This window comes from Lissotriton helveticus, chromosome 5_1 (assembly GCF_964261635.1).
Source record: "Lissotriton helveticus chromosome 5_1, aLisHel1.1, whole genome shotgun sequence".
Lineage (NCBI taxonomy): Eukaryota > Metazoa > Chordata > Amphibia > Caudata > Salamandridae > Lissotriton > Lissotriton helveticus.
Genome location: NC_136065.1, coordinates 739,787,957 through 739,808,174, shown reverse-complemented (window position 1 = coordinate 739,808,174; position 20,218 = coordinate 739,787,957). Strand labels below are relative to the sequence as shown.

The window sequence follows — 20,218 nt, the reverse complement described above, 5'->3', positions numbered from 1 at the left end:
TAGACAGGACACTGCTTCGATGGTACCTGCCGATAGGGCCATATAGTAGAAAGTTTGTTGCGATGGGGTTTCTGTGGTCTCTATCCGCCAGTGCCTACGAATGACTGTTGTTAGTGCCCTATGCAGCAGAAGGTGTCCCTGCGGTAGTCCAAACTCCTCTCGGAACTTCTGATATGGCAACATCCCTGAGTCCCTGTATAGATCGCCTACCTTTGTCACTCCTGCCTCCACCCATGCCTCCAGGTCCCGCCAATTCCCTCCGTGTGGGAGAGCCCTCAACATGTCTAGGGGGAAGTCTGGAGAGCATGGAGTCCGCACCCCCATCCTCTGCAGAGCGCGTTTCCAGAATTTGATTTCTACCCAGGGTTCTTGGGTATCCTCCCCGGTGGATCTATTCACCCTGAGGAACACCCTCAACCGGTCATTCAGGGAGACTCTATTCCGTCCGGGAGCCTCCCTCTGTCATTGTTCTAGGGTTATACTGCACACAAGCCATTGTAGTTGGGCTGCTATGTCGTAAGTTTCAAAGTTCGGTGCCGCTAGACCACCCTCCTGTACAGGCCTCTGCAGTAACGCAAGGGCTACTCTACGGCCTCTGGCACAGTTCTTAGACTGGTTCAGAGTTGTTCTGTCACATTGCCTATCGCATGACACCGGTGCACAGCCTTTGTCTTCAAGTATCAGCAGGAAAAAGGCATCGAAGTTTAAAACCTTTTATGGCTGGTGCCCCCCACCTAACCTGTACCTTTTCTGGGTTTCAGTTCATAACAGTGGTCCTCAGCATGCACATGTGATTGTCTTGCTTGCTAAGAAGAAAGAAAAAAGGTTAAAATACCATAGACTTCTATTATGCATGCTCACAAAGTCATTAAGAAGGACGTTACCTTTTCAAAACCAATTGTATCGGTATCAGTGCAATGGCAAAGGATCAAGGCTACGTATTATGATGTATTTTTTTAACCTGCGAACCTAGAAGATAACTAGCCAATACTATCACTAAAAACAGTAAAACAGTGCAGTGTTGTTCTTGTTACTCAGTATTATGATAATTGAAAATGCCAATGTATTAACATAGAAGTTAAAATATCATTTTCATGCTTACTTGCTGTTATTAGTGCTTTCATGACAGATGAAAATAGAGCAAATTTTACTGCTAAAATTTGGAACAGTGTCTGCTTATAATGCATCTGATAGCATGAATGATGGAAAAAAACCTAGGTACATTTTGTAAAGAAACAACTATTTTGTTCTATAATTATATTTTGTTTAAATGTTTACTTTGTGTTTTGCAGAAAATGGAGACTTTCTAGCTCTTGACCTTGGAGGGACAAATTTTAGAGTTTTACTTGTCAAGATCCGTAGTGGCAAAAGAAGAATGGTTGAAATGCACAATAAGATTTATGCTATCCCTACCGATATTATGGTTGGGACTGGAGAAGAGGTAAACAATATATTGTATTTTTAACTATACACTACATCAGTACTATCAGAAATTGGGTTGATTGACGACTGGGATGTGAGCCCTGGTCAAACAGCAACCAGAATCCTAGTTAGGGTGAGGCACAAGCCAATCCTAAATTAACCTGTGCTCAACCTTCTTGTAGATTGGCATAGAGCAGACAGGCTTAACTTAGAAGCAGTGTGTAAAGTATATGTGCAACAGTTCAAACAGTAATAAAGTGAACACATCACACAAAAGGATGCCACATTAGTTAGAAAAATAAGAGTTATTTCTAATAAATAAAACAAGGCCAAAATGACAAAAATCCAATAGTAGAACCGGAGATATGCAAGTTAAAAGATTTAAGTTAAAATGGCACCAACAAGCTCAAAGCGCTAGCTGGTTATCTAGTCGCGCCGAACCAGGACAAGGTCACAAGTTCAGGCCATCAGTGATGGACCCTGGGTCGGCTACACAGACCCAGTTAGATCTGCTGGACAAAGTACCTGAAATCCTGGTTTGCAGAGCATTGCAGGGTCAGCATCAAAGATATGTTGCACAGCTAAAGTGATGTGCTGTTTCAGAGAAGTTTTGAGACTGTGATGTGAGGTCCTGCCTCATTGTCGAGTATCCCATTGGCACTGGCTTGTGAGGCAAAGACTGATGTCGAGGATACATCGCACTGTCGGGGCGATGTGTCGGTTCCAAAGAGCAGCCAGCAGAGTGGCGGTTCTTTCGGCAGCACAGCAGTCCTTCTTTCTTGCAGAGTATCCACATGTCCAGAGGTTTACTGAAGTGTTGGTGTCTGAAGTTGAATATTTATGCCTAGTTTTGCCTTTGAGGTGGAAAAAGTTTCTAGAGGCTTGCCTTTGAAGTCCACAGGTGCCATGCCTTCCTTGCCCTGGCTCCAAACTAACTCCAGAAGGTATGTAGCACTTGACACTATTCAAGTGTAAGTGGAGCAGTTCCCATCTCCTCCCTCTCATCCTGCCATTGATGGTGCATCTAGGCACCCCTAAGCTCCCTATTGTGTGTTGCTGTCTGGGAGGAATACACCATGTCAACTACACTTGGTCATGTTATCCTCAGAATGGCTAAGGCATGAAAATGCCAACTTTCTAAAAGTGCCATTTTCAAAATTATACGGTAAAATCAGACTTAACCATAAGTTAGGAGTTTTTATTCCAATTCCAAAGACAGCAAACATGATCTAGTTACCTGTTCTCATTTGGAAATTAAAGTGTATTCAACGCAATAAGGTAGCTCCAATGTTATCCTATTGGAGAGGGAGGTCTTGCAGTAGTGAAAAACGAATTTAAGAGTTTATCTGATTGAGACTTCTAACTGCAGTTTGTTTAACTTTGTATTATCCCCAGGCGGCAGACTTGATCCAGAAGTTTTTTTACAGCCTTGCCTCTGCGCATCAGTGGAGGGGTGGGGCGACTCAGTAACAACATCGACCACTGAATGTGCCATCGTCAGAGCCCATAAAAGCCCTCCCCTGACGCACTGATGTCAGGTTTTTTCTTTCCGCGCTTCCACGTGGATCTGAAGACTGGTATCTCTGGCCATTTTTGGCCCCCCACGACGAAACAGTGTGTTTTTTTCTGGTTATCTTCAAGGCCCTGGGGACTACGATGTTGGCCCCTTATCCCATTTGCATGTGGAGTCTAGGCGTGCACCCTGACTCCGAAAGATGTGGCTAGTCTCTTCAGCTTTGGTCGTCAGCCTTGCAGGAGCACCACATAACGCTGTTAGCAGTACAGTGGTCGACAGCCCCTTGTTGGTCGCGGTCCTCCCCTTCCTCCGTACAGCGCTCGAGGGTCCGTTCTCGCTGTCGCCGGGTAAGTCAAGCCATAAGCAGTCAGGGCCACGTCCTTCCCTAACTTTACTGCGTGCATGCGGCGTCCCCGACTCGCCTCCTATTCCTCCAATATCAGAGTGTGTGTCTGTCCCTTGGCTTCCAGGTTTTCCCGACACCCAGGCTACTATGGCCAGTAGAGAGAATACTATCTATCCCTTTGTGCCATTTGTGGTTCTCAGCCTCCCTCTGGTGTGCTTTTCCGCCCCAAGGAAGTCTGTGAGGCCTCGACTGCCTCCAAACCAGTGGGTTCCTCCTTCGGTGTCAGCAGGGCCTTCGATTCCATGATCGACTCAGTCTCAGCTCCGCCTCACAGCCCTTCGGGGTTCCCACCTGTGATGCCTGTGCTGGATCCACCGGCGCCGACTTCAGCGTTGAGGGCAACGTCCGTCCTTACTTTGTCTCCCCTCCCCGACACCAAGGTGTTGCCTTCTCAACGCTGATCAGAATAGGCACCAGTGGCACAGTCCTCTTTGGGCTACCTTCCTCTGCCTTCGGAGGAGCCCCCTGCTAATTTCTCTTTGGCACACAGGTATTTTGGTGATTGGGGTGATTACATGATTGAGCCTCTTCTGGAGGGTCCTTGGCTTTCTGTCCTCGGTGACGCTAGTAACCTTGATTCTTCTCTAGCCTGTTTTCTCCTCCTCGCCTCGCCAGCTATCTTGGCTTTTGCTCAACTTCTGCAAAGAGTTGATGTTTTTCTGGGGCTGCAACTTCCTTTTGTGGAAGTGGCCATTGATTCCCCTAATTGGGATGCTTCAGCAGGACCAGCTTAGAACTGAGCATGCGCTGCCCTTCAGTGAAACCTCTTTGACATTCTGTTGAGCACTTGGGCTAACCCCTTTCAAGGGCCTCTGTTGAGCATTCTATAGCTCCTAGGCACTATCCTGCCCCTGGAGACCCTCTCTGCCTTTCCTGTCAACCTACTCCACACAGCTTTGTGGTTCAAGCTTCTACATTATGCCTGACGTCCCTCCAGACAGGGAATCTAAAGGTCTGGATGCTTTTGGTCTGTATCTCTTTTCTCCTATCAGCTTCGCTTTACGGTCCCTTAATACGGCTTGGGTTTTGGGTCGTTTGTCCCATGTGTTGTGGGATTCAGTCTTGCTACTTCTCCCCTCCGTTCCTGATGACTCTCGGGACACTCTTACTCAGCTGATCCAGGATGGCCATCAGGATGCTACATTACTAATTCTTTGTGGCATGGATACCACATATTCTGTCGGACGTACCATGGCCCTTTTGGTACTTATTTGCCGGTGTGCCTGGCTACGTACCTCTGGCTTCTCTGAATCTGATCAGTCCGCCTTGTTGTACATGCTTTTTGATGGTCAATATCTGTTTGGCTGTCTAGCTGACTGTTTTTGGGTTAGTCGGAGTGGAGCGAACTCTTGATACTTGATTGCCATACCATCCTTTTCTCCCCACCATACTCGGGCTGGGAATGGTCTCCTGCCTTCCCGTCTGTGTGGGCTGTTCTAGGGTACTGCCTGTTAAATTCTTCTTTTCACTCGCCACCTCTGCGTGCTGTCCATTGTGGTGCTCCTGTCCCGGCAGGTATTTTCTTTTCTTACATTCTTACCTAGTCGATGACAGATTGTGTTATTGGGGCGCGTTGTGTTTTTGGGATGTGTATTAATGTCTGGCCCTGTTTAGTGTCTACACTGATGGCTGCACAGTGTTCTTTGCTTTCTACCCACGTTCTGATTGGGTGTTTTGCTGGTATTGTGTGGATGCAGTTGCCTTGTTCCCTGTCCTACAGCGTACTTTGTCTGTATGCCTTACAGGTATTCCTCCATATGTTTCTGACACCATAGTAACCCTTATACAGGACTCCACATGCTGTGCTTTGGTGCACCGGTGCAAGTTGGAAGATGGTGCTCAGGAGTCTTTTGCTTCTGGCCTTCTTGCTTGTTAGGTTGTGGGTACTGCCTCACCATCTGTTACTTCCGTTCTTTACACTTGTCCAATAGTTGGACCTCATCTATGGCATTGATCTTCCCATATTATTTCATTTGCACTGAGGACTAATTATCTGAAGAGGCCTACCCTGTGTTGGCCCTGTTCAACTAGTCCTCCCTTGTGGTCTTTCTTTCTCTATTCTAGCAGGGTTGTTTCTCCTCTACAGCTTTCTTTTCACTTGTCTCTCGACTGACTAATCGTACCCGTCAGTCGGTAGTGCTGTTTCTGTCTTTTCATTTGGTTTTCTGGGGGGTGTGAATTCTACCCCACCCTCTCCCTTTAGACGGGCCATGAGGCTGGTTTCCAGCTCGCCGTTGTCTCACCTTTGGCCCATGTTCGCTGTTGTGGTTGTTTGTGTATACACCTTTTATTGTACAGTATGAACTCTAAATGTGTGTGTGTATATATATAAATACATATATATATATATATATATATATATATATATATATATATCACCACAATCCTCCTTCAAATGAACGAGCAGAGGCCTCGTAGGGGAATCTTGGAACCATCTTTATTATTAAATGGCGAATGCATTTCGGCCTTTCCGGGATTTGTTAGCGCCTAAATGTTCAGGATGCTTCACTTTAACATCAAAATACATCCTGCTGGTCACGAATGGTGAACGTCCGCTCCGCCCCTCAAGTGTTTGCTCACCAGACTCAGTTCGTGAAATTATAGTGGACTGCAGTTCCCAGGATACATCTCCCTCCCAGGTAAGTGGTGCCGGGCATTGATCTACTCTTATCCTGATTGGATTGCGGAATGCAGGGCTGGATGTTCGTGCTGCCAGTGTCCTGTAGAATAGAATGCAAGTGCCTCCTCGGGGCCCCAAAACCGCTTCAGCCGCCAATCTCAGGATTCAGTGGAGCGGGGGCAGGTATAACAATGCATCCCGCCCGGCTTGAAGTGGAATACTTCAATGCAACGGCCTTATGTAGTGCCAAGCTTGAGGGCGGGCCCAGTCCAATCCAATCCTTCGAAGACACACAAACCTGCCGAAGCAGCTGCCAGCGGGGGACCGGGCCAACTTGCAAAGCGAGGGCCTCTGTAGCGCGATTCTGGCTTTCGCGCTTAATATCACCACAATCCTCCTTCAAAAGAACAAGCAGATGCCTCGTAGGGGAAACTTGGAAGCATCTTTATTATTAAATGGCAAATGCATTTCGGCCTTTCCGGCCTTCTCCAGCGCCTAAATGTTCAGTATGCTTCACTGTAACATCAAAATACATCCTGCTGGTCACGAATGGTGAACGTCTGCTCCGCCCCTCAAGTGTTTGCTCACCACTCAATCCGCAAAATTGTAGTGGACTGCAGTTCCCAGGCTACATCTCCCTCCCAGGTAAGCGGAGCTGGGCGTTGATCTACTCTTATCCCGATTGGATTGCGGATTGCAGGGCTGGATGTTCGTGCTGCCAGTGTCCTGTGGAATAGTATGCAAGTGCCTCCTCGGGCCCCCAAAACCACTTCAGCCGCCAATCTCAGGATTCAGTGGAGCGGGGGCAGGTATGACAATGCATCCCGCCCGGCTTGAAGTGGAGTACTTCAAAGCAACCACCTTATGTAGTCCCAAGCTTGAGGGTGGGCATATATATACGTATACCGACCTATTTATATGTTTTATACCTTTACTTCTAGGAAATCTGTGTTGCATAGTCCCAGAAGGCTACTCTTTCATAGTCTTTCCTTTACCTCTCGTATTCTATGCCCATGATTGTTGATATTGCTCGCAATACTATCTTAACCCCTTTCACTGCTAGGCCTTTTCTCCCCTGTGCTAAGCCTTTTTTGGCTATTTAGGGTAGTTCGAGCTTAGGCCCCTGTAACTTTTTTTCCACATAAGGTATCCATGCCAAATTTGCTTCCCTTTCTTCCAAAATCTTGAGGATGCTAAAGGTATGCAGCCAAAATATAGCAACATTATTATATATATTTTTTTAAATGGGAAAAACGTGCTTCAGAAGAAAGCGTCTGTTTTTTTCCCTGAAATGTAATCAACAAAGAGTTTGTGGTACTGAAATCACCATCTTCTCAGCTTTCAGGGACCGGCAGACTTTTATCAGAAAACCAACATTTCCTACACAGTTTTGGTATTTTAGTAGGACATAGCGTATTTTTGCTATTTTGTGTGCTTTCAACCTCCTTCCAGTGAATATAGCATGTTACAACGCATGCTATTACATTGCGTAATATTACAACGCAATTGTTACAATGACTGCATTGTTAGTACGCAATACCTTTATATTGCAAGTCATTACAACGACTTGCTGTAGGGGGCTAGCTTTTACTTGGGAATAGTAGTATTTATTATTCCTACTCCAGTTTGCGCAACAGCAGAGAAGGTGTTTGATTTCATATCCAATACCTTAGCGCCCCCTACAGCAAGTCGTTCTAATGACTTGCTATGTAAAGGTATTACGTACTAACAACGCGGTCATTGTAACAACCGCGTGGTAAAAGCACTGCTTTGTAACAACAGCATTGTAAACGTTCTTTTCCTCTTCGAGTTAGTCGTAGAAATGGATGTGAAAGGAATAATGGATCCCGGAAACCTATAAATTTCTGAAAAGTAGACAAAATTCTGAATTCAGCAAGGGGTCATTTGTGTAGATCCTTCAAGTTTTGTTTTTTATAGAAACTAACAGTTGAAAATACAAAATATTGAAATTGAGTTAAAAAAACAGCCATTTGTGCCAACGTTTTCACCTGTTACAACTTCTAAGTATGACAGATTTTTTAAAGCAATATACCGTTACATCTGCTAGGCCCTTCTGATTGAGGGATATGTAGGACTTGTAGGTTTACCGAGGAACCTAGTGCCAATAACTGAGCTGCGTCTTGCAATGGTTTTTCGTTGTGTACTGGGTATATAGCAATACATTTGGTAAAATATAAAGAGTGAAAAATAGGTACCAAGAAAAGCTATATTTTTCCGAAATGGGAGCAAAAAATATAGTTTAGAAGCAGTGGTTATTTGCTCATCTCCAAAATTGTCGGTAGAAGCATGTGAATTAGAGGATATTTTTCAAAATGACTTCTTTTTTACTCATTGTCTCACATTTGGAAGGCAGAAATGCAAAGAAAGTCAATGGGTAATAACACTTGTTCTACTATTCTGTATTCCCCTAAGTCTCCTGATAAAAATGCTACCTCACCTGTGTGGGTAGGCCTAGTTCCTGCGACAGGAAACTGCCCAACATGCAACGTGGACACATCACATTTTCCAGTGAAAACTGACCCTTTTTTCACCATGGGCCTAGTTGTGGCTTTTGGACCCTAGCTCAGCCGGCACCTTGAAAAACCTAGCAAACATATAATTTTTTTATAATTAGACATACAGGGGAAAACAGGATGGGGTGACTTTTGTGGCTGTCACCAGGTTCTGTTAACTCAAATCCTTTGCAAAATAATACATTTTCCTCACATTTCTGTGATGGAAAGTTCTGGAATCTGCGCGTATACACAAACTTTCTACACACCAAACAGTCCCCAAATTCTCACGATAAAAATGGTACCTCACTTGTGGGGGTATGCCTAGAACCCTAGACCGGAAACGCCCAAAACGCAACGTGGACACAACATTTTCCAGTGAAAACTGACCCTTTTTTCACAATGTGCCTAACTGTGGATTTTGGACCCTAGCTCTACCGGCACCTAAGTAAACCTCGCAAACCTATACATGTTTTAAAACTAGACATCCAGGGGAATCCAGGATGAGGTGACTTGTGTTGCTCTCCCCAGGTTCTGTTACCCAGAATCCCTTGCAAACCTCAAACTTTGTCCCAATAAAATACATTTTCCTCATATTTCTGTGATGGAAAGTTCTAGAATCTGTGTGGATCCACAAACTTTCACCCACCAATCATTCCCCAAAGGATCCCGGTAATAATGGTACTCCGCCCCCATCTGCCTCCTGGGGGCGGGCAGAAAGGGTGGCATTTTTTGGGCTGGGTGAGGGCACTGGCATTCCCATTCTGGGCAGCCCCCACCCCTGAATATTGGAGAAAAGTATCCTTGGTGCCTAGTGAACGTTCTGCCCCGAGGGGGAAGATAAGGGGCTATTGCCCCCATCTGCTTCAGGGGGAGGCAGGAATACTGTGGCAAGTTTTTTGGGGGTGGAGGCATGGGCAGCCCTCACCCCTAGGTATAAATAAATAAAACTAATCCCTGTGCCAAGTGGGCTTTCTGCCTGGTGGGCAGATCAGGTATCTATTGCCCCCCTCTATCTCCTGGGGGGGGTGGGAGGGGCAGAAAGGCCTTTGCATTTTTTTGTGGGGGGGAGGATGCAGGCATTGGCATGACAATTCTGGGCTTCCTCCACCCCTGGCCTAAAAAAAGAGAATCCATGGGGTCTAGGGTGCTTTCTGCCCCCTCTGGGAGGGCAGATTTGAAGACTGATCATGCCACTTTTTCTGGGTGGAGCAAAGTCAGTTGCCCAAGGGGCTGCTACCCCCTCCCTGGTGCCTAGTGGGTGGATCCCCAAGCAGGGATCCGCTATGGAGGGGAGATTCTCCCCTTTCCAACTATACCTCTCCCATGTAATTTTGTGCTCGGGGGATAAGATAGCCCCACGAGCACCGAAACAATAAAACTGAAACTAAGTTTCAGTATCATTTTCATGCGCACGATTGTCGTTACATTGAAACAAAAAAAAGCCTCCAGAGGCTAAATTTTAAAAATGGAAATCCCTCTGCTGTCTTCAGCAGAAAGATTGTGTGCACTGGTGCACATGACGGAGCCATTCCGTCAAGACTACTGCAGGGGTTAAGCTATTGGTTGGTGCTCTCTGCATTGCCTTCTTCTATGGCTAGGAGCTTTGGTCCAGTTAGCTATTGTCCTTAGCTTTCCGCCTCAGTTTCTCGGGCCGATTGGCCTTCCGGGGGGGTGTGGTAGAGCTATGTTTATATGGCATGTTTTTCCCACTAGTCGAATTCTTCTGCCATGGTGTTTTTCCAATGTTTTTGCAAGTGGCGGATTCTGTTCCGTATGGGGCTCTCCCCAAGTTTTCTCGTGGGATGTTTTCTTCCTCACCCTCCCTTCCTGGCGAGCAGTCTCTCTCTCCTTTTCTTATGCAGACCGGATAGCCTAGTCAGGGATCTTTCTAGACATCAGTTTGCAGGCCCTCCTCCGGGATGGTATTGCTTGGGTATCTCATCCAAAGGTAAGGAATCTGCGGCTAGATGTCTTTATCAAATGAATTCGTTACTTACCTTCAGTAATGCCTTATCTGGTAGAGACTAGATCTAGCCACAGATTCCATACCAACAAACCCATCCTCCCCACTCTGCAAACTTATTCTCCTTTTCTTCCTGATCTCTTCTATGCACCCTCGTGCCTTTCATTGGTTAAAAAAAAAAAACATTAAAAAGTGAAACTAAGGTAGCTTACCAAGCCAAGAAGGTGGATGCACCTTGAGAGTGCTCGTGGACCTCTCCGCCATCCGCTCAAAATCCTCACGTCCTGCGGGCCATCCTGCCCTGAATTTTGTCGTCCCCTCAGCGCAGCACCTCTGGCTGTACCTCTGGGTGTGCAGAGTCCCGCGCTTCACTGCCCCGCTGCTGTCGATCAGCCGGCCGTGCCTCGCGGCTAAGATGACGGCCCCCTCACCGTGACTACGGCGCCTGCCGCCCTTGGAGTGCTTTGCCTGGCCTCTTGCCCGAATGCCTGAAGGGGTGGAGAGGCCCTCCTGCTGCCGGACTGCCCAGGGGAAATCGCTGGCTCTGAGGCGGGGCCTGTGTCCTTCTCCCCGCCACGCCCGGCCGAGCTTGAGTGGGCATGGCTGAGACCGCGGCTTCTGGGTTCCACCCGCTGGCGCTAGAGGGGGTGGGCGCGGTGTGCAGCGGCCCGGCTGCCTGTGTCTGCGGCGACGGCTGTGGTTGTGCCCCGGCCCCGCCAGCGGCGCTGCTGTGGCATCAGGTGCCATATCGGGCAGCGGGGGCTGGAGGACGATGGTGGTCGTTCCCTGCCTGCCGTGAGGTGACACCGGTGACCCGGGAGCCGACGCGTGGCAGACCTTCAGAAGGGTGAGACCCGGCGGCGAAGGAGGTCCAGGGACATTCTTTAGGGGCCCCCTATGCGCGTGGGAGGCCGGCTGGAGTGGGAACCGGCCCCGGGTGGTGTCACCCGTTGTTTGGTCCGGCTGGGTCCCCTTCCCCTTCTGAACTCTGCCGTTTCTGTGCCGGCTCCCCGAGCCTTGGCGGCATCCTGTGTCGGCGTCCGGAGGCCGCCTTTGAACTCCTGGCTGGGGGTGGCCTGAGAGTGTTACCGGCTGCATACATCGAGCGACGAGGAGCCCGTGATCGGGCCGCCGTCTTGCCCCCCGGTCTATCACTGCCTGGCTTGAGAAGAGCGCCGGGGCAGTTACAGAGGTGATCCTCCCTGACCCGGCCCTAAAGCCCTGGTTCCACCCAACCATCTCTAGAGATAGTTACACTGGCAGCAGGGGCACTCGGCCGCACACACCGGGCGGCGCCCAGTTCCATGTGCAGACCACCCCCATTGGCCCCTCTTGTCCTGCATCTACTGGGTCCATGGGCCTGTCTTGCTGCGGCCGGGGCTGGGGTTCCGGACTGGCCACCTCCCACGCGTTGCTACTCATCGGGGTTGAGGCCTAGGGAGGTGGAACCGGCCGCAGGCCTCGAGCGGCGTGGGGCCCACGGGGCGCCTCTTCCACCGGCTTCTCCGCTGCCACCCTGCCTGAGTGACGCCTGCAGTAGTCTGCGGGCCTTGCGGGCAGGAGCGCCCGGTCTGGAATTCTCTCCCCCCTTTTTGTTGAAGGAGGGCCATCCTGCCTGAGGAAGTAGACTCGGCCGCGCATACTGAGCAGCAGCGGGTCTGAGTGGGCTTCCTCCTCCGCCCTGGCTGCCCCCTACTGAATCTTCGCCTGTCCGGGGAGGACTACCGGCCCACTGCCGCAAGGACCATTTGAAGAGACTCTCGAAGTCCCCCGCCCTGCAGAGTGCCACCATGGGCAGAACGGATAGACTGCCTGCCACCCAGACCAAAATGGACCGTTTCACCACCACAGATGTGGGGGTGACCGGGGGTACCACGGACCAGGAGCCTCCACGGCCCGCAGATTTGAGATTTGTCCACTATCCTACAGGCCGTCCACGCCTCACAATCCTCGGTGGAGGGCAAGGTTGCGGAGGTGTGAGTGGATATGACCCTCATCCAGCAGGACCTCCGAAATGCCACGGCCCGGATCAAAGAGACTGAAACCTGAATTTCCACCGTGGAAGACGACGTCCAGCAACTTAAGGGCCAAGTGGCTCGTCTCCAGTTGAACAGCCAGGAGTTGCACCGACAGGCGGAAGATGCGTAAAACAGGTCCCAGTGCAACAAGCTCCGCCTGGTAGGCTTTCCGGAGGGAGCGGAGCAGAGCCGTACGGTGGACTTCCTGGAGAGGCGGTTGCGATCGTGGTCCCTGAGGGCTCTCTCTCCCCATGGTTCGCGATGGAGCAGGCCCACCGTTCTCTCGCGCCTAAACCACCACCAGGTGCGCCCCCCCCCCGACCGGTCATAATGCGGGTTCTCAATTTTAAGGACTGCAACACTATCCTGGCTGAAGCCCACAAACCGCAACGGCTCCAATATGAAAACCACGCAATCATGATCTTCCCAGATTACACTTGTGAGGTCCAGGGTCAGCGTCACTCGTTTGGTGAAGTCAAACAAAAGCTAAGAGCACTCAACATCAAATATAGGCTCCTCTTTCCGGCACGCCTGGGAGTGGTGTTCGCTTAGAAGACCCTGTTCTTTGACACTCCTACTGAGACCTGGGCTTGGGTGACTGAGGAGCGCCCTCTGAGAACCAGCGACCAGAATCCACAGCCTGGGGAGGTGAATGGCGGGCCGTCCCACCCCGCACCTTCCGCCCCCCGGCCTCAGCGCAACCACTCCTGCAGGCGTCGTGGCCGGAGACTAGCCCGGTCAGACTCCCCGCTGGGCCCTTTTCGACAGCCAATACTGCTTCCTGAAGAATCCTCGGCTGGGAGGCGATCTGGCTCGTTCGGCCACCTGCACCGTAGGGGTATTTCGCCCCGGCCTTCATTGCTGGACCTCCCAGACACTGACCTTTCCCGTAGCCCGACACTCCTGGGAGACCCTGCTTGAATATGTCTCTGCCTGCCGGGCATTCTCTTTGGAGCCGGAGACAGTGCTTTGACTCGTATTGTTTTTCTCCACAACGGACTTGATTATGTAGATCCTGTCACGATGAGGGGTCCTCCAAGCTTTCCCATTCGCAAGCATTCTAGTTTGGTCTGTAGTGCATTTGTTTATTGTTAGGGTGACAGATGCTTCTGTTCCTGTAGTGTAGAGTGGGGGACGGGATGGGGCGGGGGGAGTTCTCTTTTTAGTTTGTTTCAGTTGTTTTTCAGTTGTGTCATACCAGCATTCACATGGCACCCCAATCTGCACCCGGTGGGATGCAATTACTTTTCTCTGGACACCTAACCAGGCCTTCAAGCGACCCAGCTTGGAGCTGAGCCTCCCTTTGGGATTCTGCCACCACACTGAAACACCCTGCCACTATGTCTGGCACACCTTTGCTAGGGGCCTCCCTGCGCATCATGTCCTGGGGTGTTAATGGCCTCCTGGACTGTTTCAAGCGCATGGCTGTATTACGTTATGCACAACGCCTTGGAGTAGAAATCCTACTGCTACAGGAGACGCACTTGTTAGGTAACCACTGCCCCTTTTTAGTAGGCTACAGTTACGATAGGATTTGACACTCCGGGTTCACTAGGGGATCCCGGGAGGAGGCGATCCTGGTGAAACGTTCTCTTCCACTCGTGACTGCGTATGGTGTTCATGATACCCAGCGCACCTTTGTGGCACACTGAATGGTAGCCCCCTCAATCTTGTGTTGCTCTACTCTCCGCCCTCAATCTTAACAACGACCCTAGCCAAATCCGCCGACCCCTTAGCGTCCCTACCTCTGGGTCACATTTTCCTCAGGGGTAACTTTAACGCGGTCTCCTCACCTGCCCTAGATACAGCTGACGACTTGGTCCGAATCGTTGGGTCTATGCGATGCATGGCGTATTTGGCACCCACACTCTAGACAGTTTCCACACACCTCAGCGGCGCATCATACTCTGGCGTGTTTTTATACCATCTTCGTCCCATCAACAGGCTGTCTCAGGATTCGAGACGTATCTATCCTCCCTGTGGCATTTCTGACCACTCCCCAGTCATGATTTACACCGGCTCCCCTCCCACCTCTATGCATCAGACGTGGAGGCTAAATGATAGGTTCCTTCAGGACAGGGAGATCCAGAAGGTGGTGGGAGGGGAACTTAAACAATACTTTCTGTCCAACGACTGGTCCGTATCCTCCCCGGGCACCCTATGGGAGGCTGGCTAGGCTACGATTAGGGGGGGGGGGGTAGCGGGGGGGTTGCCAAGGGCAGGCTCAAACTCCAGCGGCAGGCTCCACTGGAACAAATGACCTCACGGGAGGCGCAAGCTCTGCGCCTTGAGCGTGCCTCCGCCCGATCCCCGAATGTCTCCAAGGTGAGACTTCTTACCCATCTGTCTTTGGAGATTAAGCAATTGTCACTGGAAGCGGGCAAACTTCTCTGACGCTCATCCGTGTGCCAGGGTGTATGGTTGGGCGACAACAATGGCTCACTCCTCCACCGCTTAACCACATATCCTAGGGCAAACCGCATAATCCCTGAAATCGTGGCACAGGATGGTTCGGAGTGCCGCTCCCCAGCGGAGATGGCCCGTGCCTTTGCTTCCTATTACTGTTAATTATACGAGGCTAGAACTCCAACTCTCTCTCTCACGGGACTACTGGAGGTCTGGAACGGCCACCTTCCTCACCTGGACCCGATTATTCAGGACGATCTAGACCTCCCCATCACCCACGAAGAAATTGGGGAGGCAATCACCCTTATCTCCTCGGGCAAGACGCCGGGCCCAGACGGCCTCCCTCAGGAATATTACGCTCACTACTGCGAAACTCTCACCCCTTATCTTGCGGAACTGTTTCGGGAGGCTGTTGAGAATTGTTCCTTACTCCAGAAGACAGACATGGCCACCATTGTGGTTCTTCACAAGTCTCAGCCACCCTCGCCATGACGTGCGGATTACCGCCTTATCCATCAATAACAATGTGAAACTGTTCGCCACGGTCCTCGTCCAGCATCTCAAACTCCATTTATCCATGCTGGTTCATCCCAACCAGTGCGAGTTCATGCCCTCACATGGTACCCGGCACTGCCTCCGTAGACTGCAATTGGCCATGGCCCACCGCCACCTGCTCACCCCATACCTTGTGATTTCTTCTTGTAGACTTTGAGAAGGCTTTTGATTCGGTGGACTAATGGTTTTTTGGAGGACGTCCTCGACGAGATGGGATTTGGTCCCTGCTTTCGGGCCATGGTCGGCGTGTTTTACGCCCATCCACGGGCTCGTGTCCTGATGTATGGAGTTCTGTCGGAGACCTTTTCGGTCTGCAGGGGAACGAGGCAAGGTTGCCCTCTTTCCCCCCTGCTTTTCGCTCTGGTGATGGAACCTTTGGCATGCTTGATGCGATCGTGCAAGCACGTGCGGGGATAGAATTGGCCCAACACCGAAATTGACAAAATCGCCCTTTATGCGGATGATGTCCTCATCTATTTAGCAGATCTCGCCCGGTCGGGCCCCCACTGTCTCCGCATCCTGCACTCCTTCGAACGGGTCTCTGGCCTCCAGTTGAACCCCGACAAATCGGTCCTAGTTCCTCCCCACCTGTCCTGAGAGTGCTTTGATTGCCAGTCCACTATACCACTTTGCCGTCAATCATTCAAATAAATACCTGGGGATATGGATGGCTCTACTCTCTGAGCTAGCTGGGCCCTCAATGTCGCTACCCTGGTGAGACGGGCTAAGGCGGACCTCCAGAAGTGGTAAACATTGTCCGTGAACCCCATGGGGAGGGTCGCCCTCTTTAAAATGATGGTTCTCCCCCGGGTCCTCTACGTTCGTCAAAATACCCCCCTATGCTTCCCCAGGACCTGGTTCCGAGAATTGGGTAGCATGGCCAATAAGTTCCTTTGGGCGAAAGGTAGGGCTCGCCTGGCGTTGAAAGTCTGTAGGATCCCCTTGGTTGACAGGGGTCTGGGTATGACTCACTTATATCTGTACTATCTTGCCACGCGTCTACTCTCTATACATGACTGGTTCAACTGAGGATGGTCTGACCTGGCTTACAGGCTTGAATTGGGTCTAATCAAGGTTCAGTCTATGTTATACGGGGCTCCTATCCCGTCCCACTTACCAGAGGTGACGCGCTCCACGTTACTGGCCTGGCGGGCCGCACTGCGACACACCAAGTGGATACACACACTAACCCAGTGCACACCCTTGTGGCACGGGACCTAGATCAAAGAGGTTAATAGGCTGCAGGGTTTCAGGGCATGGGACCTTATGGGAATCTCACAACTAGGCGATATATGGATGGGGGATCACATGCGTTCCTTCAAAGACCTTCAAAGTGGATACGCCCTGCATCAGTCGCAGTTCTACAGGTACCTGCAATTGTGACATGCTCTCCATACACACCTCACAACAGGTACACAGCTTCCTGACCATAGCCCGCCTGAGGCACAGATTATGTTGGGAGACCTGGGGAAGGGTGGCATCTACCGCACACTGATCAATAATACCCCTACTTCCCTGGATCGACTACGAGCTCAATGGGAGGAATGGGTAGGCACCCTGAAGGAGGAGGATTGGTGCCACGCCCTTATGGCCCCTAGGACGGTCACCGCCTCTGTCAGGCAGCGCTTGGTACAGCTCTACTACTTCCATGCAGCCTACCTCACCACAGTTCGCCTTCACCGAGTGGGATTTAGCCAAACCTCCGCTTGTACTAGTTGTGGTCACGATCCAGCTGATTTTCTCCACATGGTGTGGGCATGCCCCCGCTTGACGCGGTTCTGGGGGGATAGTGAGTAGGAACTCACCGAGATATTGGGGTGGAAGGTTCCCCACAAGCCTAAGCACATGAACCTGGGTATTACTGACGGGTTGGATGGGTCTAGGATCGAGAAGTTGTTTTTCACTACAGCAATGCTGGTAGCCAAAAGGGACATAGCGGCCTCCTGGAAATGCCCCGAGTGTTGGATGCTGACGGACTGGGGTAGATTGGTGTGCCACGCAAGAAAAAATAATGTATGAGGCACGCGGGTGTCCCAAGAAATATCGTAGGGTCTGGGGGAAATGGTTGAGGGGTATGGTTTAGTCTCATGGGGAATGTCCAAATCCATGTTGCTTTGCATTTATTTGTGTCTTTAAACTGGGTTGCACAAAACTTTGTACGTACTCGTGGTCTTTCATGGTGTCGTGATGACTGGCTGGTGTCTTTTGTCAAATCATTAAAATCAATAAAAATGTGTTTATCCAAAAAAAAGTGAAACTAAACGACCAATAAAAATTATTATAAGGATCTTTAAAAAAGAGGATTCTTTTTGGGCACACTGTTTCCATTGCAGTTCTTGTACGTGGCTCTGCGTTTTAGTGCTTAAAGCAGTCGCGGACGAAACTGACATCAGCGCGTCGGGGAGGACTTATATGGACCAAAATTCTGCAACTGGCTGTGTGGACTAAGAACAAGGGCGCACTAGAGTAATATCAGGACAAGTCCATTAGCATACTGTCACCCTCAACTTTAAGTAGTCACACTGCCCCAGGGCCACTTTCATGCAAAATCCAATTTTAGAAGGAAAAGAGCGTGTAAAAGTCCATCCTTGGTTTGTATTTCCAAGATTCAAAGCATAATAATGTTCAATCTTTAATTATCATCAGTCCATTGAAAAATGTCACTTGAGAAGTCTTGTGTTTCTTAATGGATCTAATTGTTTTTTTATTCAATCAATGCTTTTCATCAAAAGCAGTCAACGCAGCCCAGCCAAAGTGTTTCGTCCATACGGACATCATCAGTGCTGTAAATCAAAACATTTGTATCAATCATATGAAGTTGGCTTTATAATTTACATATTTACAAATATACAACATCATTCCCATTAATACAACAAATTGTAGAACCCCCCTCCCCCACAAGATTCTCTGCCTATATACACTCTACTGTGGAAATTCGAAAAGATCAAAAAGGTTTTTATTATTATTTTTTCTTGATATCCCCCTATTTATGCATGATCAACATCTCTAAATATGGATGTACTTTCTCTTTTTCAGCCACACCCTCAATGCTTGTATGCCACCTTGTAATGTTTGGAAAACCTTCTGTATACCACCCTGTAATGTTTAGAAAACCGCCCGTCTGTAGATTTTGGAATACTTCACTCCCTTCCTTCAAAGAAGCAAAAGTCCCATCTCTAACATGACCAAAAAATACGTAATTATTACCTCAGAAGACTGTTAATTCCTCTGTTGTGTCTATCAGGGTGCAGCACAATTCACATAAATGTTTAATTTCCTGTTCTCATTGATCTCTATAATAAGAGACCCAGTTGGTTACTTATTCCATCCAACCACTATCTATTCATCTTAGTCGATAAATATACATTCCAAAATGGTCCATTTACTTTGGCCAAAATTAATAATCAAGTCAACAATTTCCTCAAGCCCTTCTCCACACCTGTGTTCCCTTTGCTGCTAGGCCTTTTCACCCCTGTGCTAAGCCTTTTTATGGCTATTTGGGGTAGTTTGCGCTTAGGCCCCTGTAACGTTTTCACCATATAAGGTATCCACACCAAATTTGTGTCCTTTTCTGCCAAGATAATGGGGATTCTAAAGGTACCCAGGGTTTGTGGATTCCCCTGGAGGGGACCAAAAATAAAGCTACATTTTGTTTTTTTGGGGCAAAATTGGGAAAAAAAGTGCTGCAAATGAAGGCGTCTGATTTTTTTCCCTGCAAATGGTATCAACAAAGGGTTTGTGGGGCTGAAGTCACCATTTTCCCAGCTTTTAGGGAATGACAGACTTTTGTCAAAGCCAACATGTTTTACACAGTTTGGCATTTTACTGGGACATAGCCTATTTTTGCTATTTTTGTGTGCTTTCAACCTTCTTCCAGTTAATGGTAGAAATGAGTATGAAAGCAATAATGGATCTTAGAAAGCTATACATTTTAGAAAAGTAGACAACACTCTGAATTCAGCAAGGCGTCATTTGTGTAGATCCTTCAAGGTTTCTTTATAGAAACTAACAGTTGAATATAGGAAAAATTGAAAATTAGTTAAATAACAGCCATTTGTGCCAACGTTTTCACCTGTAACTTCTTTTAATTATGACAGCTGTTTGAAAGCAATATACAGTTACATCCGCTGGACCTTTCTGGTTGTGGGGATACATAGGACTTGTAGGTTCATCAAGAACCCGACGAACCCAGAGCCAATAACTGAGCAGGGTCTTGCATTTTTTTTTATTATGTACCGGGTATATAGCAATTAATTTGGGAAAATATATACATGGAAAAATCGGTATGAAAGACACCTATGTTTTTCTGAAATTGGAACAAAATATAAAGTTTAGAAACAGTAGATATTTGCACATTTCCGAAATTGTGCGTACCCATATTAGCATGAGAATTGTAGGAAATTTTTCAAAGTGACTTCTTTTTTACACACTGTCTTTTATTTGGGAGGCAGAATTGCATCGAAAGTCAATAGCTAATAACAGTTGCTCTACACTTCTGTGTTACCCTAAGTCTCCCGATAAAATTGGGACCTTACTTGTGTGCGTAGGCCTAGTGCCCGCGGCAGGAAACGGCTCAAAACGCAATGTGGACACACTTTATTTTTACAGTGAAAACTGATCCTTTTTTTGCATAGTGCCTAGCTGTAGATTTTGAACCCTAGCTCTGCCGGCACCTAGGGAAACCTAGCAAACCTATACATTTTTTTAAACTAGACACCCAGGGGAATCCAGTTTGGGATGACTTCTCTGGGTCTCAACAGATTCTGTTACCCAGAATCCTTTGCAAACCTCAAAAT

The 20,218-nt window shown here is 48.8% G+C and overlaps 1 protein-coding gene across 3 annotated transcripts in view; it reads left to right on the top strand.

The window, feature by feature from the left end:
• Positions 1 to 20,218, top strand: part of LOC144754887 (hexokinase-1) — a 1,510,469-nt gene that overhangs the window by 1,003,385 nt on the left and 486,866 nt on the right. For all 3 annotated transcript variants that reach the window (XM_078643208.1, XM_078643209.1, XM_078643210.1), the window contains one exon: positions 1,293 to 1,441. In XM_078643208.1, the coding sequence (XP_078499334.1) occupies positions 1,293 to 1,441 (149 nt within the window). The remainder of the gene's footprint in view (positions 1 to 1,292; positions 1,442 to 20,218) is intronic.